General features: G+C 41.0%; 1 protein-coding gene across 5 annotated transcripts in view; it reads right to left on the bottom strand.

Annotated features, from left to right (window-relative positions):
• Positions 1–26,618, bottom strand: part of grik2 (glutamate receptor, ionotropic, kainate 2) — a 321,479-nt gene that overhangs the window by 56,059 nt on the left and 238,802 nt on the right. For all 5 annotated transcript variants that reach the window (XM_034196514.1, XM_034196516.1, XM_034196515.1 and 2 more), the window contains 3 exons: positions 22,748–22,971; positions 14,612–14,730; positions 9,818–10,035 (listed from right to left, as the gene is read on the bottom strand). In XM_034196514.1, the coding sequence (XP_034052405.1) occupies positions 9,818–10,035; positions 14,612–14,730; positions 22,748–22,971 (561 nt within the window). The remainder of the gene's footprint in view (positions 1–9,817; positions 10,036–14,611; positions 14,731–22,747; positions 22,972–26,618) is intronic.

The following is a 26,618-nucleotide window of genomic DNA, read 5'->3' as shown; positions in this document are numbered from 1 at the left end:
AAGTTGAGCTCGAAAATCCTCCAGCATCATTGAAGTCTCCGGTTTGGGAACATTTTGGTTTCGCAGTTACGTACAAGGATGACGGACAAAGACAGGTGGACCGAACCAAAGCTGTTTGTCGGCATTGTTCAACTAACATTGGTTACGCGGCTGGCAATACATCAAACTTGCACACTCTTGAAAAGGCATCACCCGAATGTGAATATCACCGGTACCAAAAGAAAAAAGACTGAAGTGCAAACCCAACTCCCGCTAGCATTTAAGCCTCCACCACTCGCAGAGAGTTCAGACCGAGCCAAAGCTATTACAAACACCAAATATCCTTATGTTGCCATGTTAGCAAAGCGCTACCTGGCTGTGTCTGCTACCTCTGTCCCTAGAGAGGGTGTTCTCCACAGCAGGAGACATTGTTAGTGCCAGCAGATCTGCCCTTTCAGCAAGCAATGTGGACAAGTTAATTTTTCTTTAAAAAAACATGAAAATACAATGACAAGCAAGTTCTAATGTCAAGCTGGCTGCTTAGGTGCTAGTACAGTACAGTTCAAATACAGATTATTTCAGTTCATCGAAAAGCTGCACCTTAATGTTTATTTTATTTTATTTTGTATTTTCTTTAGTGAAAATTCACAGTTTAATAAAAAATAAAAAACCCAAAACTAATAGTTTATGTTTTGTGAGTACTAGTAGCCTACAGTAAAGTTCAAATACAGATTATTTCAGTTCATCGAAATGCTGCACCTTAATGTTTATTTTATTATATTTTGTATTTATTTGAGTGAATACATTATTCACAGTTTAATAATAATAAAAAATATATATATATATATATGTTTTGTGAAAAAAAATTCTGCTGTACCGAAAACGTACCGAACCGAACCGTGACCAAAAAACCGAGGTACGTACCGAACCGAAATGTTTGTGAACCGTTACACCCCTACTGGGCGGCCCGCCCAAGTAAAGTCTATGTGTGGGAAACCCTGAGATGGCTGTTCCCGGGGGTTAGACCATAGTTGCTGTCGCAAAACTTGAGCTAACTGTTAACTGTAGCTTTATTATTTCCAGAGCTACCAACAACTCAACACCCAGAAAAACATTTATTTAATACCTTAAGTTTAAACTCTGGAATATCGTACACATTGCACCTTCAAAATAACACAACGCATAAAGCTAACTCGCTTACAGGTAGTATTGTACAGCTTTTTGTGGAAGTATGTGCTTAGTTTACTCAGTACGCGTACTGTATACCCTTTAGTATATTGGTAAGTCTTACCCACTATATACTGTTACCATTGAGAAGTTTAGATTATGGTTGGCTGCAAGGTGTGCAATATCTCTTTGTATAAAGAGAGCAAAACACACAGTTGTTTATTGAGAGTTCTAATGATTTCAGCAGAATGAAACTGAGAACCATCTCAGCTAAAGTATCAGCAGTAGAACCATTTTTAATTTGAAAATAGCATTTACTGCTGTGAAGATGCAGCCCGCGCATCTGAGTGACGGCGGCAGGGGAATGGAGAGAGGAAACATGACCATGGAAAATACACTGCTAAAGTGTGAGACAGACAATGGTGGGTAGGAAGCCTACAGAGGGAGGGGTAGACAGAGCACTATTCAACATTATAATATTCTGGTGCATAATGCAGTCCTACGCAGAAACTTCCCATTGTTTTCTGGTTTCAAAACATCCATCAAACTTCATTGAATTGAGTCAGAAACAGACACTCTCGCACATCTGCATGGTTATATACCACTGGAGGTAAATGTACAAATATATTTATTTTAAATGTATTAGAACCAAAGCTTTAATGATTTTCGGTTCCCTTCACAACATTCTCTTCGCTTTTCACAACCATTGGTAACAAATATTCACAACACGCTCAGGAGGTATATGAAGTGAGATTTAAAACCAAAGCTTTTTGAAAAAAGGGGTTTGGCCTGGAAGCATTTTAGTTAAGGTGTGATGTCGATGAATGTCAGCCACCTGAGATAAATGAAAGGACAGATATGGAGTAGTAACCACTCTGCCAACAACATTGGCAATTTCCTTTTCTTTCATCAACATTACACCTGTGAACGTGTGATGTTCTAGAGAAAGGTGGTTTTGTTTTTCTATCGTTGGTGAGAAGTTATTTATCACAGCATGTATTTGTAGACACTGTCATGCAATTATGTTAGAAGTATATGCTATTTTGTAATTTCTCCAACTTGACACTAAGAAAGAAAAGCTGCAATTAGCAGGTATCACCCGTGTGGGGATACCAACCTATCCCATAATGCACACATGGTTTGGACCAACAGTAAGTTATGGCTGCAGAGGGACCTCAGGATGGGTAGGATGATTAACAAGCACATATGCTGCGTCTTACACCAACTGTTGTTTTCATTCAATGGTGTAGTGAAATGATAAAGAGACTGTGCAACTCTCACCACAGCACTTTTCTAATGAATCGCTGGAGTGTGTTTTAGTTGAGATGGAACACACTCCAACATATTAATCACAGCCGTGTCCCTGTGTGTGAACAGTACCTGCGAACGCATGGTGCCTACTGCACAGATGGATGAAAACGATGTGTGAAAAAAAGCTACATCTCAAAGCCGTCCTAGTGCCATGGATGGATTGCAAGAGAGAAAAAATAATAAATGAAACTCTAATCAAAGAGATCTAAGGCCGGGGGACGTTTTCAAACGGGGCTGGATTAATACAGAACTCAACTTAACTCCACTGTCACACAGACTTATACAGGAAGTCATCATTCTTAAGTTGCCTTTTGCTTAACCGGACTCCACCTGTTCAACTTTCAACACACTTATTCATGTATCTGTATATATCAATCTCACACCGTACTTCTTACATTAATAAGCAATTACTCTACACACGTACTGTAAATAGTATCTTATGTTTACTTTCTGTTAGTTGTAGATCAGCCTATATAGTACAATGACGTCAATTCTGTATGTTCGTATTGTATATTTGAAAGAGATACTCTACAGATATCAGGGATGCAAACACACATATGGTGAAAAAAGAGAGAACTATTATGGCGCACCCCGTTTAAGCGTCCTTAATCAACACACTCTCACTCCATAATCGTCCAGGAGCGACGTTTGGTCAGTGTCCGTGGCGTCCAGTTGTGACGCTCCTAGGCTCCTTCAGCTTCATAAAGGGACGCAAATAGCTTTCAACTGATTGCAATGTATTCCCATCTGCGGCGGGATTTGACGCTCATGGAAGCACGGCATTCGTTTGTGTCGGTTGCCCTTAAAGGCAATGTGAGCGTCCATTCCCATTGGATAACGGAGAATTGTACACCCGGAAGTAAGTATTCCCCTTACTGTCGATTTTACAGTGATATCTGCACTACTCATCGACTAAAAAACACCAGATTATAATTGTTAATTACACAACATTGATTGGTTTAAATTGTGTGCAATGCTTTTGTATTTTTCCCCTTCGATTCGGAGAAACAAATATTTTTTCGGAGTAAAGGATGGCAGAAGACACTACCCAGAATCCCCAGTTATCGTTTGGATAAATATTACATATCTGCCGTAGTTCTGTATTTATAGAGCCCTGATGAGAAGACTTCTAGACAAACATGAGGAACTGAAAACGTGACGTGGATCATAAATATATCAGCCATTAAACAACATCTTACATTTCTTTTCACACAATACGTCTCCTTGCAGTATCAACACTAATTCGGCTGACTTTTATATTTGATCCAATTGGTAGATAGGCTGTATTTACACCATAAAGGTGCACAGCTGATATAAAGGGACACCTAGTGGTTAAAGCATGTTATTGAATTTCATTATTTTTATTATTAGATATTAATAGGATCCATTAAAGTATATTCATTACTCGTTATTCTCTACTAATAGTTCATTAAAGACTGTATATAATGACTATTTTGCACATCCCTTTCAAGATTTCAAGATGTTCTAAGGTTTATTGACATATCATATAGGCCTACACAACTATGGTGTAGTTATGCATTGAATGAAAAACTTGGGTCGCAGGTTCCTCAATAGTGCATTACAAGACATCTATCAATATTTGTGCGTACCTCCAGCAATGTTAACTATGTTGAAGCACTTATTTTAACTGATATTATACATAATGTATTATACTCTTATAAGATGTATGTAGATATTTCATCTCCGGCCTTGTCAGGTATTGAACAATCAATAAATAAAGAACACAGAATTGTTAAATATAAAACACAGAATTTGTGTGATTATACTAAATGATTTACAAATAAACACCACTGCATATTTACAACCGTTACACATGCTGATGTAACGCAAATGTTTCCAACTTGGGATCAATATCTTATCTTAAGCTGATCGATGGCTACTGCCATATTTGCAAAATTTGCCTCTGAACCTTGACAAGTGCATGTTTCAGGCTTATCAATTAATGTAATGTAATGTTATCAATTAACAACAGGGGTCACAAACATAAGACCAGCTGTTAAATAAAGCTCTTCTGACCTTAGCTGGCATGTGTGTATATATATTAATGCTGCCCATTATGGGCACAAGCAATTTTCACCCATTTATTAATTATATGTTTTACATTTGAGTGTTTCCTATCCCCTAAACCTCCAGGGATGTACACAGTTTAATACTGGCAACTTCTTATTATGGGAAATACGAAAACATCTTTTAAAACTACAACTCCCAGTAGAGACGTGCCATAGATACAGAACATGTTGCGAAACAGAATAGCCAGCATTTGTAGTTCTGGGGACGGGGTGGGGGAGGGGGGGACGCGGTGGACCCGTTCAAATCCAGTTTTGGACAGTCTGCCGTGGTTCCATCCCATTTCAAGTGCTGTTCGAGAATCGGCGTAACCCTCGGAGCACACTCTCCAACCACAGAGCTTGAGGACTATCACGGGGTTTGTCAAACAGAGCACATGGTGTAGTCCAAACGATAGCTGGGGATTCTGGGTAGTGTAGTGTCTTCTGCCATCCTTTACTCAGAAAAAATATTTGTTTCTCCGAATCGAAGGGGAAAAATACAAAAGCATTGCACACAATTTAAACCAATCAATGTTGTGTAATTAACAAGGATAATCTGGTGTTTTTTAGTCGATGAGTAGTGCACACATCACTGTAAAATCAATCGACAGTAAGAGGAATACTTACTTCCGGGTGTACAATTCTCCGTTATCCAATGGCAATGGACGCTCACATTGCCTTTAAGGGCAGCAGACACAAACGAATGCCGTGCTTCCATGAGCGTCAAATCCCGCCGCAGATGGGAATACATTGCAATCAGTTGAAAGCTATTTGCGTCCCTTTATGAAGCTGAAGGAGCCTAGGAGCGTCACAACTGGACGCCACGGACACTGACCAAACGTCGCTCCTGGACGATTATGAAGTGAGAGTGTGTGGCCTTTCCATATAGCCTAGCACCGGCTAGCGGGTACTTTTTCCCTCTTTTTCCGGCCCCATAAAATCGTGGTTCTATCAGGCCAGGGCCAGGGCTGAACTAGTGACGTCAACACTCTCGACTGCTGATTGGTCAGAGAGAATCGTCACAAGATCGCACGCGAGATCATCCCTAGCGTCGCATATCTAGAAGCAAGCTTGCAGCATTTTTATACACAGCATTTTTGTAAACGGAGGAGCTACAAAGATGGCAACGTCAAAGAAAAGCACACCGTGGTCGACCGAGGAGGTGACGACGTTCCTACATCTCATTGGGGATGATAAAATCCAGCGGGAGCTCGACGTTACAACAAAGCCGATCGCCCCGCCTACACTGCGTTGCTACCCCAGGTCCTAAACTGTAATGGGAATGCGCCACGGCCTCGGACGGCCAGCGAGGCAGCCCGAGGCCTGAGCGAGGACGCTTAGGGACGCTTAAACGGGGCTACCCCGCTGCAGTGGAAATGTGCCATTTAGAAGCAGAAAAAAAACAGCGTAATATACCATCTGACAAAGGCCTGTGCTATAATGCTTCAATGAGCTGGCTATTCTTTATAATATACTCAGATCCATAGGAGACAGAGATGTTAAGTTATAAATCAAGGGGTTTTATTATTATTTACAGGTTACGACGGTTGAGGACAACAATAAGCACAGGATGCAGGCGGCCTACGCAAAGATTCGAATCAAACTTCCTGGGCCAGCGAATCTTAGAGACAAGCTGTCCCTGTTGCCTCTGTTAATAAATGAAGTCTCTGTTAATGAATTAAAGTATAAAGGTTGCATATTTGAAATTGAAATGTTTAAAGAAAAAACTTGATTCTAAACATGACATTGACAATGTTTTCTGCTTTCATGAAAAATGTTCATATTCCCTCACGTTAAAATGACATATCATTACTATAAGTCTTTATTTATTTTATTTTTAAACCTTACATTTTTTAATGTTCAATAATTAAAAGTCGAACATTTGTGACCCATGAGGAAGAGAGGGAGGAGGAAGAAGACTATAAAGAAGGATGGAGAAGAAGAAACGAGACGGCTTTAGGACATTTAACTTGTGAACCTGTTGCTTTTGTATTTTGACTTTGTGTCTTTGTTATTTTTTTGGATTCTTGTAAATCCTCTATTTGAGTTAAAACCTTAATAAAACCGGTTTGTACTCTGTACATTTCGACCCAATTCCTGGTCTCTCTCGTGGTCTCTGAAGGTATCTGCTTGGTCTTAGAGTGAGGTAAGAACACCCTTCCTTGGAAAAGGCTGACAGTAGTTGATCATTTGGATTTGAAATTGTTTAAGGGGAATAGAAACTCTGTTAAGGTTAAACTATAGTTTCACATTGGTTAGTGCGTTGGTTGATGTGGTTTTGATTAATGTTGAAATATGACATATGCTCTGCTGATGTGATATTAATGTTTGACTCTGGCTGTGTTTGATATTACATTTGCATTGTTTTGATTGGTATAACTGGGGATCAAAATTGGGGGTTAGGGATTGTGGGTCCTGAAGCTGCCCTAATTACCAGGGGGTCTCCCAACGACACAGGGTTTCTCCTTCAGGGGCAGTTTAGATACTGCTCTGGGGTTCTACCAGCCCACCAACACCTACTACACTATACACTCCGTTTTGATATCCTGGCGGTCGGACATCCGAGGCCGAAAGTGCACTGTAAACGCCCCCCTAAACAGATTACGGTGATCTTGCGTGTAGATTCTGGGGGGTTTAGTCCTAAAAAGATTGGACGGCCGTTTTCCAGAGCCTTACCAGCACCGGAACTCGGTATCGGAGACGGCCTAGATATTAACATTGGTTGTATCGAAGTTAGATTCCTTTTCACCATTTCCTGCCTTGTATATATTTCAATATAGATTAGAATATGCACACAACCAATAACACATCATTGATATACTCCTCTCTCCTATCTTTATCTTACCTACTCTGCATTCTTTCTTGTTATTTAAGCATATTTTACTAATCACTCCCCTTTTAAACTGTTTTTTTTATTTTTTACTGACCTATAGTACACATTGGAATGATTTCTTAACTTGTTTTTTACAACTATATTAAATAGATGGAAATATTTGTTTACATAGATGACCAAACCGTTTGAGACCCACTGAGATAACTTAGACTCAAGTTTACAATCTAATCACTCAGCGAGTCCTTTACCTCACCTAAACTGACGTTATCTCAGCCTCTCAGTCTGACAGGATTCTCCTTATTGTTCAAACAGCTTCTAATCTCCGTTAGCTCCGAGCTAGCATCAGATGCTAACTACAACCCCCGTAACTGGTGCGCTAACTCTCTTTCTCTCTCGCTCGCACACTCACACAAAATGCGCTCGTGCCACACACACACAGACGCTGTGTGCTCCTCCGTGGCGATGACCGCTTGCATAAAAAAACAACAACAACACAAACGGGATTTTGAAAAGTGGGGGGGACATGTTCTCCCCTGTCCCCAGTGGAAATTACGCCCATGGATATTATACACTATTAACTTTAAGGGCTTCAGTTTTTCTTCTTCTTTGCTTGCGAAAGTGTTTCTACTGCTTTACGTCTATCAGTGTTTCCCACAGATCTGAAATATACTTGTGGTGGTAGCCGGGGGGGGGGGGGGGGGGGAAGCACGCTCGTGAACTGTTACGGGCCGTCCACAGTACAGCTTCGACAGCTTCAAAAACGGTTTCCAACGTGTCTGCCCATTCACTTTGAATGGGGTGACGTCACGTTGCCTCGCTTTTCGCCGAACTGAATTGTGGGTAGCATAGCGGTCCGTCTCCGGCTTCTCTGGCGTCAGAAGTTGAACATGTTCAACTTCTGACGCCGGAGACGCCGGAGTAGCCAGCGCCAGCCAATCAAATCCCGTTTCTGAAAATCTGACAGCTCAAGCCCTAGCCAATCAAACCGCGTCTAAGCTGGGAGAGATATCCCGCCGTTCATTTCTATATTTCAAAAAAAGATGGAGGAGAAACTAATTATTGCCGTAGCAAATCACCCGGTTTTGTATGACCAGACCCTCTTCACCTACCGGGATACAAACCGGAAGAACCAGTCATGGAGGGAGGTGGCAGAGACAGTGGGTGAAACTGGTAGGTTTTCGCCTGTTTGGGGAGTTTATATATATATATATATTGCTCGCATTAAATCCCCGGGGTTTTTTGCTTTGTATGTCGGGGGCGGGAGATTCATGATTGGTTGTTGGTCGCGTTGCTCGAATAAAATCCCCAAGCTTCAGACACGCCCAGCTCCAAGCTTTTTTTGAAGCTGTAGTGTGGACGCTCCGTAAGTTCTGTTACGGCCCGTCTACACTACAGGCATCGAAAAATGCTTTCAACGCTTCGCCCATTCATTTGAATGGGGTGACGTAGAAGATTTTAAAACTTCGCCGAACTGCATTGTGGGGAGCATGGCATGGCTTTGCAAGATTCACGAGCATCTATCGGCATCAAAAGTTGAACAATGTTCAACTTTTGAGGCTCGATGCTTGGCATCAGCCAATCAAATCCTGCGTATGCAAATCTGACAGTACAAGAGCTAGCCAATCAAACCGTGTGTATGCTGGGAGAGACTACCCAGGTAATTTCCTCATATTCAACAAAATGGAGGGAAAATTCATTATATCGGTAGTGAATCACCCGGTGCTGTATGATCAGTCTCTGTTCATCTACCGGGAAACAAACCGGAGGAGCGAGGCATGGAGGGAGGTGGCAGAGACAGTGGGTGAAACTGGTAGGTTTTCGCCTGTTTGGGAATTTTATATCCAGTTTACTTCGTTTTAACATTGCTATTGCTTTGTATGCCGGGGGCGGGCGGGAGATTCCTGATTGGTTGTTGGTCGCGAGAAATCGCCAAGCCTCAGACACGCCAGCTTCAAGATTTTTTGATGCCTGTAGTGTAGACGGGCCGTTAGTTTGCCGGAGCCTCGCAGCGGGATTACTGCAGAGCGCGAGCGCAGAAGTGCGCCGCATTTGCGCATGACTGATGTACAAAAAACATGTATGGTTTGAAAAACTATTTTACCAGCTAGGGAGAGTCAATACCAAGATGCAATATGGTAAATTAAGGATCTAATGCCCCAACAAAATCAAAGTATAATACTAAATCAATTGTATAGCGCAGCACACATAAGAAAGGTTAAGCCTCTTAGAGTTATCTCGTATCTTATCTAATGTCAAATATTAGGTACTGTTGTAGCAATGTCTGTGTACTGTATAAATGATGTGGTTGAATGCCTCTGCAAACAGCTCAAAGTTGATCATATTCCTTGTCATACCCATATTGTTATCTGTACAATTCTGGGTAATAGAGCAGTGAAACACAACAGTGTAGAAAAAGAAAAGACTGTATTTAGTTGAATGTTATCCAGTTGTAACTAACCTTGAAGAAGGTCATGGTGGAGCCGTCCTCCACCACCCCGTATTCTATCTTTGTCTGCTTGGCCAGGTCGTCAGCAGAATCGATGGGCGACTCCATCCTCTCCACGGTGAGGAAGGCCGCCAGGTTCGCCGTGTAAGAAGAGATGATGATGAGCGTGAAAAACCACCAGATTCCTCCTACAATTCTGGTGGAGAGGGCTTTGGGCATGAGCTCAGACCCTGAACGAGAGGAGCAAAGGAGGGTGGTGAAGCCCGGGACAGCATCAGGCTGGGGAGGGGGCAGCACTCTGCCTGGATCACACACTCACATTCACAGAAAGTGGGCAGAGTGGGCAGCCTCATGGGTTGACGTTAGCTTCCTGCGTGCTAGTGACTGAGTGACTGTGTGTCATTACTGCACCGCCTCTTCTAAAACTAATATTTATTCACTCAGTCACTCTGCCAGAAAGTGCTGAAGGCAATACACTTCTGCGACAAAGTTACTTCTAGAACTTGGTGATCTACTGCTGGCAAGCTAACCGCTAACTTGCTAGCTAGTTATTTTTGAGTCTGCCAACGAATTCATCTTGCCAATTTGATTGCTGGACAAACATTTAAAGCACTCTTTTGGAGATTCACTATTCGACACCTCACTGTCACAGGTTGTTATCTGTCATTATTGATTGGTTGCTAACGATACATGCGCTAGCCCTGAGTGCTAACACAGAGGTAGAGAGCTAGTGTCACTTAGAATATGGGATGGACTGTAAGTAGCTGGTACTGCCATAAGGCTTATCCCAAAACCAAAAAACAAATCACTTTAACAGTACTACTAGTGCTGTGACAGTATACTATTATATTACAGGGTTTAATAAAATTGGATCGCACACAGCTAAAATGATAACTTCTCCCTATTTCAGATTCTTCAGCTCTCTGTTCCCAAAAAAGAGGATACCAACCTATTAATGATTTACTTCACTTGCAAATGACTCCATTGGTTGTGGCCATTTTTACAAAATTAATGTATTTGGTTTAGAAACATATCTGACATTATTGGTGGTTTAACAATATAATGTTGTTTAGCTTTGCACAGCATTAGTTACTTATTTTTCCTCTTACAGTTAATGTACCTGTTTAACATTCAAGTTTTACTCACAATGTATGCAGAGCATTAGGGAGCATGTGTGTCTGGGTAGAGTATAAGGTAGGGAGTTTTGTTGTCCAAAGAAAAGGAGGTGGACCTGGGTTATATCAGGACTATTCTCCTCAAGCGGCTTAAGCTATTGAAAGCTGGGATTTCGCACATTCACTCAGAAGCAAAGCCGATAAAGAGTCAGAGAGATAGGAGGTTAAGAACTCTGTACTCCACTCCCTTTTGTGAGAGACTCCCTTTCATCAAACTTTTTCTGTCTCTCTCGCTGTCCCCTGAGTGAGCTGTCTAGTAGAGGGAGGATGCAGCGAGAGACATGACAGTCACCTGCAGCCCGAGCCCATTGCTATTGATACTGCAATGGAGAGGGAATGACAGCATGGAGTGGGGGGGAGGCATGCCTCCTACTGTTTAAACCCAGGAGCACATCATGTTTTTAGGAATACATTGGCTTACTTACCTGTTAAATCATAACTGATTGCACACACCATGCTGATATCATACAATTACCATTGGTTGAATTCATCAACATGAAAACAATTGTCTTTTCACAAGTAGCTGGAAGTGTTTACTGTCAGGATGCTCAAATAATGGAGCAATGGCACTACACCTACTCTTTTGTAGCACCATGATGCCACTTTTTAATTATGGGGTGTTAAATTAATATATTTGGCAGTTTTAGCCTTCAAACCACACAGTATGTTGATTATACATTGATTAAATCACTGCATTTTAAAGAACATATACTGTATATCTCAGATCTGATGTTTTTTAAAAAACCAAACATATCTGGAATGGTTTCAACATAATATGTAGATGGATCATAGCTCTAATTTGCAATATGGTTTGCCATTTCTCATGCCAAAATATTTCACAAATACATTAACTGAAAGTGATTTAGAGTTTAGGCAATAATTGTGTGATTTCAACATAAAGACCCATCCTACTGCTATTCACACAGAGCCCCCCTTAGAAAACAAATGTTTGGTTGTACCTCTCATAGAGTGGTGCAGGAATTACTTATTATTTAGCACTTCAAAAGTCAACGTTTTTTTGATAGTTTTTTGGTTAAAAACCAAAAATAAGGTCTGTGGTTAACACAATCTTAAGATATGAAGCTTTTTTGTCCTACTTTATAATTAGATACTTCTATGTGTCATAAAAACAGCTGTTGCTAACAACTGACTCTCAACTATACTCATCATCAAGCCGAACATTAGTCGCCTTTAGCTTAGCGGTTGTGAAACACAACCTTGCAAACGTGATGTAGTTCATTTATAGCCTAACGTTAGCTTTTTACTTATGGTGATTGCTGCTGCAACGCAAACATTTCCCAAATTGAGATCAATAAAGTACATTTTATCTTATCATAATGTGTGGAGATTATCCTGCTGAACAAAACGTGTAAGTCTCATAAACTTGTGTTGGCCAAAGAGCTTATATTCTTAAAAAAAATCTAAATCCAATGTAAAAATCCCATTGCTTTTTCTCGAGGGAGCTCTTGCGATGCTAACTTTTGGTTCGGGTTAGAACTACGTCATCACTGCCTCACTCTATTAGCCACCAGCCATCCACACTGTCACAAGTAGCTCCACCACAGTATGGAAGTCACCCAGCACTGGCAACAGCCACCCACTCTGCCCATTCATAAAACCACAAACACAAATCAAGGTAGCAGGCATGAACACAAACATATGCATCAGTTCTGTGAGCAGAGGATTCTGCATATTCTGTTATCAGACGCAGGTATGTTTAAAACATGTTACCAGCTCCATGCTTCTTTTCCTTTTCCTCCTCAGAAACCAGAAAAGAAAAGAAAAGAGGGGCAACCCACTCAGAGGAGCGAGTTGACCCAAACAGAGCCTGGTTGGTGCTGACTGTCATGTACCCAAGGTAACGTCATGACCAAACAGCACATCCCACAGTTTTCTGGGGGGCGGGGCAAGCCTCCGGGCAGGGGAGCCTCTCTACAGTGCAGAGCTCACGGTGCCATGAAGACACCGTGAGGTCAGTCTATCCCACCGCCGTCTGGGCCTCAGCCAAATCTTCTCAACTGGTCAACCCTACAAGTATGTGCTGCTAGCTGGTCAAACAAACAACACTACTTTATTCTCTATTCGGAGTTGCTAAAATGCATGACATTTACAAAGATCTTTCACGGATTCTGTCAAACCAGCCATCAATTTGATGTCAAATCATTTGCATCCTAGGATTCAAATAAATACAAATCTGTAAGAAGTATTAGTAGCTAATTTGGGGATATTAGTACGCTTGCAGTATACTGTACAGTAAGTTAGCATGCAACCAGCCAACAAGGGATACGTTACTTATTCCGAAGAAAGATTGTCTATAGACTTAAAGGGTCACTTCATCCAAAAACATTTTTTCTAACTGACCTCTCCTGATATGTTATCATGCAGATAATTTCTTTTCACTCACCTACTTCAACGGTAGAGGCCAAATTTGGAATGGATTATTCAGACTGCTAGGAACACTGTTTGAACATATAATTAAATAACAAATACTTTCAGGGCCTCTGAATTAAATCTGTTGAAAAAACGACTTAACCTTGATTTCTTTTAACAACTTTTCTATGGTTGAAAATAAACGTTCACAAGTAATTATAGTTTAATTCAAAAGGATAATTTTCAAACTCTGTGGTATTAATTCATATAAAACCTTGTGTTTCACTATAAGGTCTTCAGTTGATTTTGAAAGTATTATATAAACAGTTTTACCATCATGAATCCAAAGTTTTATCATCTCCACAAATATAAAAATGAATATTCAATAAGTATTTCATGGTGTTTTCTGATCAATGAAAGCTAATGTCCCTTTATCCTCCTTAGCAACGGTTTTTAGCAAATAATTAACAATCTCTGGTACATCCAAATTGACCAATCAGAATCAAGTATTCAACCAAGTTATTTAATAAAATATTCTAATTAATTTGTTCAATACTGCGTGAGAATTAAGGCATTATTGTCAAAGAAAGGTATTCAAAACGTGGGGGTATACAACCCAAAACAAATCTTTATAGCTGGATGTGAACTGACCCTTTAAAGCAGCTTTGACTATGGCAGCTAGTTATTTCTTTGCACTGTCCAGATGCTGTGACACATACACTTTATACCATGCTTTCCAAGCCCTACAATCATCTACCTGCTTATTTGTTTTATTGACAACATTTAAAAATGCAACATATCTCTCATTCTGGCATGCATTGTATCATTAAAATAATAACATTCCTTTTTCTTATAAACTATTTTTCAGTCTTAAGATGCAAACTAGTTGAGAAGATATGGCATTGGTTTGGCCGACGGGCCTAAATTCACATTCAATCTCAATCATTCCTTCAATATCAGGTATCCTGGGAAGGGGGGGGGGGGGTACACTTACCTGTTCGAATGCTGTAGATAGGTTGGGGAAGGTAGGGGAGGGGTTAGGAAAAGGGTAGCATGCAGGTGCACCATCCTCATTCATCGATCACATCATCACACATCAAATTCCACTCAGTCCATTCTGCTGGACTCTACCAGAAAAGCATCTAGCATCATGCACAGAGGCCCCCATGCATGGTCATGGGCCTGGTCCAAGAGCAAGGTTTGACCCCCAGCAAAAAGTGGGACATGTGCTAGAAAAAAGGGGACAGGCAGAGGCGTCTACCTTGCTGCATGAGAGCTCCAACTCCAAACCAGAAACTATTTAGCAGGGTGAAATTGTTTTCCACTACATCCGAGTCGGGGTTGCAAGGGTGGGGGTTATACCACTCGTAGGGACTAAACCTGTGACATTAACAGAGAACACACACAGATGTTTATTGCAGTTGCATAAAGACACAGTTGTCATCCTACCTGGGGAGACAGGAGAGAGAAAAACAACGTTACTTAGTCATATGAAACACTTTGAACCTGCCGGAGGACACGTCCCTGATAAAGAAGCACTGCTCTGTTTTCGTGAACATAGCTTAGAATGCTATTGCTAACTGGATTAGTAAATTAAAAAATGAATTATTGTAAAATGATGATAAGGATTTATTTACTGAATAATCTATTAGTCAAAATAAAGCCTCAAAAATGTCTGCTCACCTGAATCTCTCTTTTCCATTGTTAAATTGTAATAAGATACGATCCTTGGCCCGATTTTAACACCAGTCATATTCCAAAGGTGGCTTCTCATGTGGGAGTGCTCATATCAAAGGCAGTTCCCCTCAGTAATTTAATCGATAGGGTCTGAAAATAACTCCATTGTCAGCCAAGAAAAGAACTAATAATCCTTATAATCTTTGAGGCGCATTCATATTCAGCAGATCAAGCGGTTAATTCCCATCATGCCCACGCCGGCCCGGCGCTCCCCTTAACTCGACACACTCCTCAAGCAGAGAGATTTCTCATTTATTCATATCAAATAAAAGTGACATTACATTAGTAAAGGTTGATTGGTCTACAATTAAGCATTCTGACCTGATTTGGTTTGGGCTGGGGTAGAGGGGGAACTGGGGCCCTATCTTGACTCAAGCTGTTAAACAGACACAAGGGTTTGAATAATCAAATTGCAATGCATAATGTAGACGTACTGCACTGGAAGTCCAAAGCGGTAACCTTGAGTGCATGTAACATCTGCACGCAGGATAATGCAGATGAAAGTGCTACACCGCCGGGTGCCAAGGTTTTATTCCATTGTCCTCTGTTATAATACAGTAGTACTTGGTAGAATACTGTTATACACAACTCTATATGAAGACGTATGGCTGTATGGATGAAATGACAGCATCATAACTGTACGCTGTCATTGACTAATGGGCTCTGCCATTATAAAGTGGTTAGCAGTGGTGTTTCTTTTCACCCCTATAACACACGGGAGGATATTGTGTGGTGTAGCTCAAGGACCCCTGAATGTCCCCCTTATTTCTCTTTTAAGAGAATCCTTGGCCTTAAATCAATCTGTCCACTCACTCAATTTGCCCCAGATTTGCTTGCTTGTCAATTTGCAATGCCAAATTGAGTTCATCTGAACTGCGACCTTGTCGTGGCATGTGTGACCCAATCTCTTGCGCAGAGGTCTCCGCGTGTGTTTCTTCCAATCATGTCAGGAAAAGCCAATTACAGCTCGCCATGAACATGGATGAGCGAAGTTGTCAGCGATGTGCCGGATCGTGGCGGGCTGGACCGCTGCTGGTTGGGTCACAGAATGCTAAACCGTTGCCGTTTACAGCAGACACCACGGCTTAACCCGTCTCTCACTGTGGCCTCGCCTGGCTCGCCTGCTGTCATTTTGATCCAATTACACTGCCCTTACATTATCTCAGATCATCTGTGCTGCAGAGGGAGAAACTTTGAGCAAGGTCAGTGCAGAGATAAGCTCGGGCGGAAAATAAACGGCTGGTAATTCACCAGCTGCACAGAAACAATGTGAGGCTTTTATCTTCCTACGGGGTTAGGGTCACCCAGCAGAAAGCTCCAGCGATGATGGGCACGATAACGCCAATGTCAGAGGAGATGAATCAACAGCGAGAGAACGGTCCTGTTGCTCAGTCCCAGCATGAGAGACTATCGGAAAGTAAGATTACATTTAAAAACACAATATGTGGTGGTGTGGCTTGGACAATGTTAATGAAAATCGCAAGCTTAATATTTTGTGTACACTTACAATTAAAACTGGCAAAAAATGTTGGGCAACATTTTCAGGCTCAACCAATATGTGCAAGTCATATTTGTTAACTCTGGTATACCCTACATCCGGGGTTTTCAAAGTGTGGGTAGGTGAGCCTCCCCTCAGAGAACATGAGAACAGCCGCGCCCCCCCTCCCAATTATTATTGCTATTATTATTATTGTTGTTGTTGTTGCTATAATGCAGGGGTATTCAATTGCATTTAAAAGAGGTCCAGTAAGAGAACATGTCATTAAATGCTCTGTTTTCGCTGTCTACCTTTCTCTTTTTTGAGCACTTCATACTCCGACTGTTTCTCTCTTCTTGTCTCGTCTCTGTGTGTATGTTTGAATCTATCGTGCTGACTCACGGACTGCACCGATTTGATTGGCTGAGTAGCGTCACCTCCTAAAAATATTAAAAAATAACTTTTTAAAAACCTTTTTATCTTTATGTTTTAAAATGTTTTTTTTATTTTTTTTCAACATCGTGGATACATCCTTGTATGCTCGTGGCAACACACTGAACATCAACTTTGCCTCCTTATTACACTCACCCCTACTTTAGTGCTGGGAACAATGAGTCTGCGTCTTTGATGCGCACAGGCGGATGATGCGGGGATCAGAGTCCTGCGGGGATCAGAGTCCTGCATCGGGTCGGGTACCCAACGGGTGACCCACAAAAAAAGTTATTCGCGGGTGGTATTTAAAAAAATAAATAAAATCCGGGCTCCGTTCTGGGTAAAACAAAGAAGATGCGGGTCGGGTCGCGGGTATTGCATAATAAATGTATATTTAAATAATAATAATTTAATTTAATGTTTAAATCCTCAGACCTCTCCCCGCGGGACCGCGCATAATCATAACCTCTGCACCGCATCAATCTGCTGCAGAGCGCGCCACATTCGAAATGGCTGAGGTGAAGCTCTCTAGCGGAGAATACAGCATTGTAAATAACTTCCTCAAGAACGAAATCCAACGTCTGGGAGGCTTATGGTGTCATCCTAGATGGAGGAAATAACCAACATCCCACGCTTTTTGAGCCAAATACGCAACTGCGTGTGTAAATAAAATGCATGTTTTCACTGCTCATAGGATATGCGGGTTCGGGTAGGTTTGCGGATCTTGTGCCGACGGGTCGGGTCGGTTTGCGGAACTAATTGGCAATATGTGCGGGTGGCGGGCCGGGTTCGGTGTTGCACATCGCGGGGGCGGGTCTTGAAAATCAGACCCGTGCAGGCAGGATCTACAAATCACCCGGGACTCTCGACTGGCCCACTTCGGTACTGCCGGCCCACCTCGGTACCGCAAGTAATTACCGCTATTAAATTGTCAAGGGGGGGGGGGATAGTGATTGTTCTCGTTATTTTCTCATGCTGCGCCTCCCCTGAAGCGCTCTGGCGCCCCCCCAGGGAGGCGCGCCTCACACTTTGAAAACCGCTGCCCTACATGGTATTGGTAGCGGCATATATTTGATCTAAGACTCAGTGGAGTGGTGCAGAAACGTTTCCTGAAACCGGGAAATGAATTAGCATTTTACCACTTCTGATTCATTCCACTTGAAGCCAATGGTCTTTGAACATGTTTGTAGTAAGAAGCCTCCAAGAAGAGCTTTGGTTTTTAAAAGTCTAATATAATTACACGTTTCCCTTCTAGAAAATAAAAAATGTAATTAAACAGTGGCTAAATTAACTAATAAACGTCATCACGACGAACATTAGCAATCTTTAGCTTAGCGGTGCTGATGCGCAGCCACAAGGTTAGCTTTTTTACTTATGGCGATTGCATTTACGCGCTAAGGTGGTGACAGACTTGACAAAGACTGGATTTGTGGACTTGCTCAAAAACGTGGACATACTGTATCTCTCTGATGCACTGTACAATCTCTTGTAGATTTATTGCCAATATATATATGTATCATAAGCTTTTTTTGTACATCAAACTAAATCTAATCAGATTAATTTTTGATGAGGGACCCCTACGTGATGCTAACTCCTTGGTCGGCCTACACAAATACATCATCACTGCACCACTTTATACCTCAGTTGTGTTTTTGCCTCAAAAATATATAAAAGGTGCATGGGATTCAGAGGAGCATTCAAACCACACGATGTACTGTACCTTTAATATGAGCACTCATTAACTAAATGTTTAATATTCAAAAGACAAAATACACTTTGATTTAAGGAAAGAGAGAACTTCATATCAGTATTATGAGAAATATTCATATAGAAATATTATAATTCTGGATGACATTTCTGATTGACTACTGTCACTTAGCTAAACCTCTGCTTTTCGCAAATAAAATCCCTTCATGTGTATGATGTAGGGAATTCCCCAAAGTGTAACAAGGTGTTAATGCACAGGCTTTAGCAGAGGTGTGATGTGCTATAAAGCTTTTTTTGCTTCATCACCTGTGCAGAAGCAGCAGCAGAGCGACTGATGTCATTAGAAGGAACATAAAATAAGCGATAACCAGTGACATTAACATCAGTAACTGGAGATATCAGGGCAGTTGGCAACACAACAGAGGGATCATGTGGTGTTAGCAGTGCACCCGTGTGGAAGGGGCCTATCGGTGGCGAGGAGAAGCTGCTCTAACCGTGTGTACGTCAGTCCCAGTGTTCTGTCTCTCACTCGTACCAACAGTCAGTCACACAGCGCAGCACGAACACAAGCATACATAGATAAAATGTGTAATGTGTACACACACAGAAACAGTATATTAATGCACAGTGGAACTCCTTGTCAATTGTATGTGCTTCACTATATTAGATGGTTTAGTCTCACAAAGTTTCATGAAATTAGCTTGACTTTTAAACATACAAATGATGAATGTGAACAGAAGTTGGAGAAATACATTTCCTCACCATTAAAGGATTAAATGCAGGGCATGCTGTCAATACACCTTTTTATGAGTGTAAATAAGCAGATTGTTCAAAGAAATATCACTGTGCCTGATGTATGTTTACAGTTTAGTGGGTAATAACACCTTGAGATGGATTACTTTTTCTGCATAGAACAAAAGCAAAAACAGTGAGACATTGTTCAGGGACACAAAGCTTGGTAGGGTTAAGGTGCGGTGGTAGGGGGGTTAAAAAAAAAAAAAACCTAAACTATAATCGTCCCCTATGCTCAATCAAGTAGCTTGTTGAGCCCTTACATTACCCCTTTATATGTCCCTGACAAAATAGTTACTGTGCCTTAACCTGACCAAACTTGGTTAAAGGCACTTTTCTTTCCATCGGGCATCAGACTCATATTAGTGTTCTCTACAACACTAATATGAGTTGCAATGATATTGATCAGTATAGACATCATACAGACAGTATAGACCTAAAACCTATAACTGTATTCACTGGTTTCAGGTCACTGGTCCTAAACATTTTAGTTTATCTAGCAAGAGTATTTTATTGTATACACTTTTGACTGTCTTTTTTTTTTTTACTGATCGAATTCTGAACCATGAACAACAAACCAGTTTTCCTTCTTGGTCAACCTGATAAAACCATATGCTAGCATATTGTATTTTTAGATTTGGTTCACTTTCTTACCCCTTGTTGAGTCTATTGATGTAGACAGTATAGTGGTGTTTTAAACGGGCATTTATTCTGTATAATGTAGCTTCAGTGACAGCTGTTGACTAGAACAGCAGGGAAACTCTTTCCAATACGATTTGGGCCTTTTGAATTCCTGTGGTGAGCAGTATAAACTAAATTCAAGTCATCTCCATTTTATTCAACCAAGGCACCAAAACTATTTGCACGGGGGAGGAAGATATTTGACGTGTACACTACCAGGGTAGTTCAACCACAGAGGCTCTTATCACCTGACAAGACATGTTAAAATGCTCTTGTCACATATATAATGGTAGAGGAATGTAATCTCTTCTGTTCACATTACATAATCTGCCTTTCACATTTCATGAGATTCAGTGAGAGTGCTTATGCTACACTCTACTACATCAACCACATGCCGCTGTAGCCCAGCATGCATTGTGTGTACAGGAAAAAATAAGGAATAAAGTGAAGGGGGAATTCATACACTTACCCAAACACTTACTTATAAAGATATTATATACAGATAGGTGCATATTCTGAGCCAACTTAGATGACAGTTGCCGCTTTTTATTTTTGTGTGTGATCATATTGCCAGTAACATCAGAAAACACATGTGCGTTAACGGTAAAACTGTCAGGTCACGGCTGCAAGAGAGCCGATGTCTCCTGAAAGTTTTAGAGTTAACATGAACTTATTTTCCTCTTTTTTTTCTTTACCATGCTTCAAATGGCAGCCACAAGCAAGAACGACGAGATCACGAGTCAACCGTCAAAGTCATTGGTCTAGGTTTAATCTGAAAGAGTTGTCAAAGCAGAGACACTAAGAGAAAAGACAACTTGTGCAAATCATATTTTAGATGGTTTCATCAGCCACAGGATTCTTTTAACGTTACATAATTAAACTGTTGAGTGGAAAAACACAGAAGCAAATACTGTAATAAAGGGCTGCTTGTGTTGATAGATACAACACCTACTAATCCAATGTATTCAAGGTGTTTTGGTCAGTCAGTCAACCCTAACCCTAGAAAACATCTCTGATTGTTTATAGGTGTTTATGTTTTCATCTAAAGCTCGGTTTTATATCAGGCATGTTATTCTTTTACCAGGCTTTTGACTATGAATCAGATAAATAAAAGAACTAAGAACAGAGTTCTTTGCTTTCAATTACCAAAACCATAAATCCAATTACAAATGAGTTCTAGCACTTCTTAGCAAATGTTCTTTACAAACAAACTTTGCAGCACTTGGGTTTATTGTCTTTAAACACTTGCAATGTCATTTGGACAGCAAACAATTAACTGCAGAGAGAGACCTACAATTGTAAAACATAGCTCCAATTTAAGAAAAAAAAGTTGCAGAAGTGACAAAGTGAGTCATTTAAAGAAAAAAACCCAAATGTCTGATTTGGTGGGGTAAAACAAAACACAACGCCTTTAAAAGTCTGCATAGGAAAGTCATCTGTAAACGTATATTTAGATAAGGGTTGTCAGTGGCTATGAACACCTTGGAAGCATTACAATGAATGGGTTAGGGTGACAGCAACAAACTCCTTTAAACCAGATGATTGTTGTTCTGTCGTTTGTTTTCCAGTTGTCGTGCTTGAAGCAAGGTGAAGGAAAAAGAAGAGACGGCATGAACTCTGAGACACTGGGGATAGTGAGGGAAAGGTGGGAGAAGGGCAGCAGTGTTCACACCGAGCTTGACAAATCCCACACACACTTACGCCAACACATATCCATATGAGAGCACAAGCATTCTGCCACTCTCTCTGACATGTACACACAACCCTCGAACGGCTGATAGGCCTACAACTTCTCTATCTAAGGTCTTGTGGTTTAATTGTGTGTGTATGAATTTCCTGTGGTTTCATTACTGATACCAAAAATATGCCAGGAGCAGAGGTTGCGCTAGACTTTTTCGCTGCCCGTCATTTTGACGGACAGGATCGTAACATTTCCGTCAAAATCCAGTATTACCCGACGGCCTTTACACAACTCTGACGAGGGGGGGGGGGGGGGGGGTTGCGAGAGAGCACGCTCGTGAACTGTCAACGGGGGGAGGCGTGAACTGTTAGCGCCGTGTGCAAAAACTTGCAGACATTTCAATGATTTGTACGGCAAAGTTAGGTTTGGAAACGGTATCATTTCCTTTTTGGCGGGCATGCATAACACGGCATAATACCCGAGCCTCGCTGCGGGGAAACTTTGGCGCTGTTCCGAGTTTGTTCTAATCTCTCAAAATGACGGAAAATATTCTGTCAACGCGACCTCTGACCAGGAGTAACCCAGCAGCCAAGCACCAACTGAATTGGAAACTTGAAAAAGGCAAATATTCATGTGATCCTTAACGGTTAAACTGCATTTAGCATTTTACACAGCAAAGGTGTTAGGGCTGACATTTGATACATGACTGTTGATTAGTGTCAGCACTGTCACTGAGTGGAAGGCTTTTACTGTGTGAGAGTGCTCAGGATGCAGATCCTGTGATTACTGAGATGGGCCTGCTGTTAGTCCGATGGGCGGGGCTAAGCGATGGAAGCTAAGCATGTTTCTGTCTGTGTGTGAGGCTGTGATCACTGGAAGTGACATGTTACCTGGCTATGACAAACAGCACACAACTGACACCCAAGTAAGCCAGCAGAATATACATCCAGATATCAGGCGACAGGGGGTTGAGGAAGGAGAAGACCCCAGGGTTGGTCCCGTTTGGCTTGCGGTACAGTATACTTATACCCAGCGTCATGAAGGGTTTGGAGAAGTCGATAACCTTCTCTCGCACGTATGTGATGGCGAGGGGAGCCACTGCAAGATCAGCTCTCTGTCAACAGGAAACATAAAAACAGAAGAGAAATAGGCTATAAGTCACAGGCACAGGAAGGATTTAGAGGCAATCAAATTAAGAAAACAGGGTCTTTACACACTACAGAGTCTGTCCCAAGGCACTTAGCAAGACATTTAAAGCCCTCTTTCTCTTTGCACACATCAAGTATACTCTCGCTAGTAAACTCAACCTTTTCCCCCTGGAGCCTAAATCAAAGTATTCATTTATTTGCTATAACTACTTTCTCCTTTTGTTGGGATAGGTGCAATCTATAGAGCAGGGGTACTCAAATACAAATCTTAAAGGTCCAAAACATTTTTTTCAATAAGACAAAGGTCCGTTTATTACGGTCATTCAAACTTTTAAACAATTGCAACAAGATTCTTAACACGAGGTTGCAAAAACAAAAATAATCTGTGCAGCAGTTTTCATTGTTATTGTGTCTGTGCTTGACCCCTCAGAGTCGCAGTGTAAGAGCTGCACAGTTATGAATAAAGGCAGCTGCACCCTCTTTCATTCAGCATTCCCATTATTGCTTTATAAATGTATTCCCCCTTGTGTGTCCACTGAGGTTCGTCAGGCCCAACACATCTTCAACAAACTCCCCCTTTGCCTCATCATAACAACTCACAAACACCAGCAACTGAGCATTGTCAGTGGTGTCAGTGGACTCACCCACAGCTAAGGAAATGCACTGTGCATTTTTTATTCCATCACAAAGCTGATGAATCAAATCACCAGCCAGTATGTATGTTCTTCTGGTTGCTGTGGAATCTGAGAGGGGATTTGCTTGATTTGAGGGTTAAAGGGTTAGGGTTAGATTAACCCTCTGTTCTTATGTTCTCTGAGGGGAGGCTCACCTTCCCACACTTTGAAAACCCCTGCTTTAGAGGACAAAAAGACTTTGGAATAATTTTGATGCGGTTGTTGGACTGTAGGGAACTTTTGGTTTAGCTTTTTTTCTAAGGTCTTGTTAACCGGATAAACCTCATATAACAAAACTCTAGACTATAAGTCCAGTCTGGTCCACGATATTCTTGTACAACAGCAACGTACTTTGACTTATAAAGGCAAAACAGGATGCTTTGCATATGACTATTGAGAACATTTTAGCATAACTTTATTGGACCCTGTCTTAATAATCATGACACCCAGTATACAGTAGAATGGAGAAGTATTAACTGTTGGAATCTGCTTGTACTCACAATTGTTAAATCCTTCTTAGGCCTTGACACTCAGTAACAACATATTTTGGATTGTTTTAACATTGTTTCCAAAAAACAATGAATGATAGAACAAAGCAGTTCTGCTTTCCGGTGTGGCCAACGAGATAAAGAACACATGGACAAAGCACTCTTTACTCAGACTAATCAGACTCTTGCCAAGTGCCTGCACTCTGTGATTCTGCGTCCTTGATACACCACTTTTATAAAATAACAAAACAGAATTGGTACTAGATTAGCATCGTGCATTGGTAAATTCTGTCTACTGCACCTTGACTTTGTCAGTAAGGCATCCAATCATCACCTCAAACACAACACCTCTCAGCAAACCGGTGTGTTTTTCTCTTTACTGCTCAATGATACAATTGTTCAGCAAGCTTTTAGTCATATTCTGACAAATTCACCAAAAATCCTAAATATTAGAGATATGTTTGGAGAGTAGGGTACTTATCCACCCAGAGAGAAGAACATATATGATAAGGATATACTTCTACTAGCTCATTGTGTAACAGGCAACGGTACTGTATATATTTGAATATCTCTACAACCCATACCAATTCTGTGGACCTGGAGGTAGCGATGTTTTTTTCAGTTGGAAGGTTGGGGGTTTTGATCCCGGTCCCTTGCTCGACAGGTTGCATGTTCTTGGGCAAGACACTGAACTCCAATGTTCTCCCACAGGTATAGCCAATGATATGTGAATAGTAATCTCTCCTGACGAGCTGGTGGCACCCTGAACCTGCCTCTGTATGGGCGAATGGTGAAGTGTTGGAAAAGCTGTTTCACAAAGACTAGAGAAGCCCAAACAAAGGCAGTCCATGTACTATGCTACATCTACTCAGTGTTTGAAACATATTCTATGCAATGCACTGCCACAGTTGCAACTCCTATTCCCTAGCAGACTGAAAATAACTAATACATCTGTCATTTGAAATGTTGATAATACTTCTGACATTTACATCGTGGGTAGTTATTGAGGGTGGATCATTGATGGAAGCAATTAACTTGAGACCTATTCTCACATTCTTTTTTTGTTTGTCTTTGGCTGTGTGTGCGCTGCAAGAACTTAACCCATTCCCCAGGTTTAAAATGACATGCACTTTGAATAACCTTGTGTGGCTTTGGTAGTAAGTTATTCCTACATCAATTACTGCAATGTTGAATATGTTTGTCTTTGATTTTCATTATAATGTACATAAATATGTGAAACACTTGATATGCCATGGCAGGGCATATCAATCAAATCATGTGCCTGGCACCACCTGGAAGTATTTCTGCTAAATGTCTTATCTACTGAACCTGCTCCCTCTGAATGACTTTCCCTCTACAAAAACTAATGACATTGTTTTTTACAAACTTACATTTTTGGTAATACTTGTTTTGGTTGTTTCTTTCCATAAATGTTCATACAACATAGATTTCTTTCCCCCAAGTGTTGGTTTTCTGGTAGCTAAAGATGCATTGGTGAAATTCTGGTTACTGTTCCATGTAGTCATTCTTGATTGATGACCCATACCTTCTTTGCAGCACTTAACAAACATCAAAAGAACCTGGAACTTATTTCAGGTCACCTTCTAAACAATGCCATCATTTGGTCCAGTTACTCATCAACCAACCAACCAAACCCAAGCAAAACAAAAGCAGATCCTTTGACAACTGCTATATCTGAGGTTATCTTTTGTCAAGAGTTACAGTTAATGGTTTGTTAAAGGGAATACTTTCCACCTTGTATGCAGTCTAGATTAGTCCAATCAGTGGTGATGGTGTAATCAATTGAAGCAATACAATAGTGTTTGCTATATTGACTAAGAAAGTGAGGTTCTGAAACAGAGGGTCCCTGCTGCCATGTCCTCTTACACGGACAATGCAGCCTCGGTCTTTCTTTGTGTCATTTCTCCGGTTGAACACTTGAAAAAGTCAAATTAAATGTTCCATTGTAAAATGTATCCCCATCCAGTACATCCATATTTTGGGATGCCATTTTAACTGTTGAAATAAGTTAGCATTTTACAACTTCCGGTTTCCTTTCTCGAAGTTAACGGTTTTGGCTTTTCTTTAGACACCTGAAATAATATCAGTGGTTGACAGAAGTTGAAGATATTTCCTCGTTTTGTTCGATAACATAAGATACGTCAGTAAATACCACACTGGTGAATGTCCGAAGCTTCTGTGTCATAAAAATGGTGGTTGCCAACAAGTGACTAAATAAACTAACAAACCTCATCACGCAGACACAAGTCTGCCTTAAGCTTAGCGGTGTTGATGCAGCTATTGTATTTCTGCTTCAAGAATCACAAAGTCGTCAGAATATACTGTATGGATAGTACCCTGCTAAACAAAACGTTTTAAGTATCATACATGTGTGTTTGACATTGAGCTTCTTTTCTGTAATATACCATCATCCAATTTGGAAAATCCCGT

Source organism: Gymnodraco acuticeps, unplaced genomic scaffold (genome assembly GCF_902827175.1).
Source record: "Gymnodraco acuticeps unplaced genomic scaffold, fGymAcu1.1, whole genome shotgun sequence".
Classification (NCBI taxonomy): Eukaryota; Metazoa; Chordata; class Actinopteri; order Perciformes; family Bathydraconidae; genus Gymnodraco; species Gymnodraco acuticeps.
The sequence above is the reverse complement of the archived record's forward strand: the minus strand, read 5'-3'. Positions and strand labels throughout refer to the sequence as shown.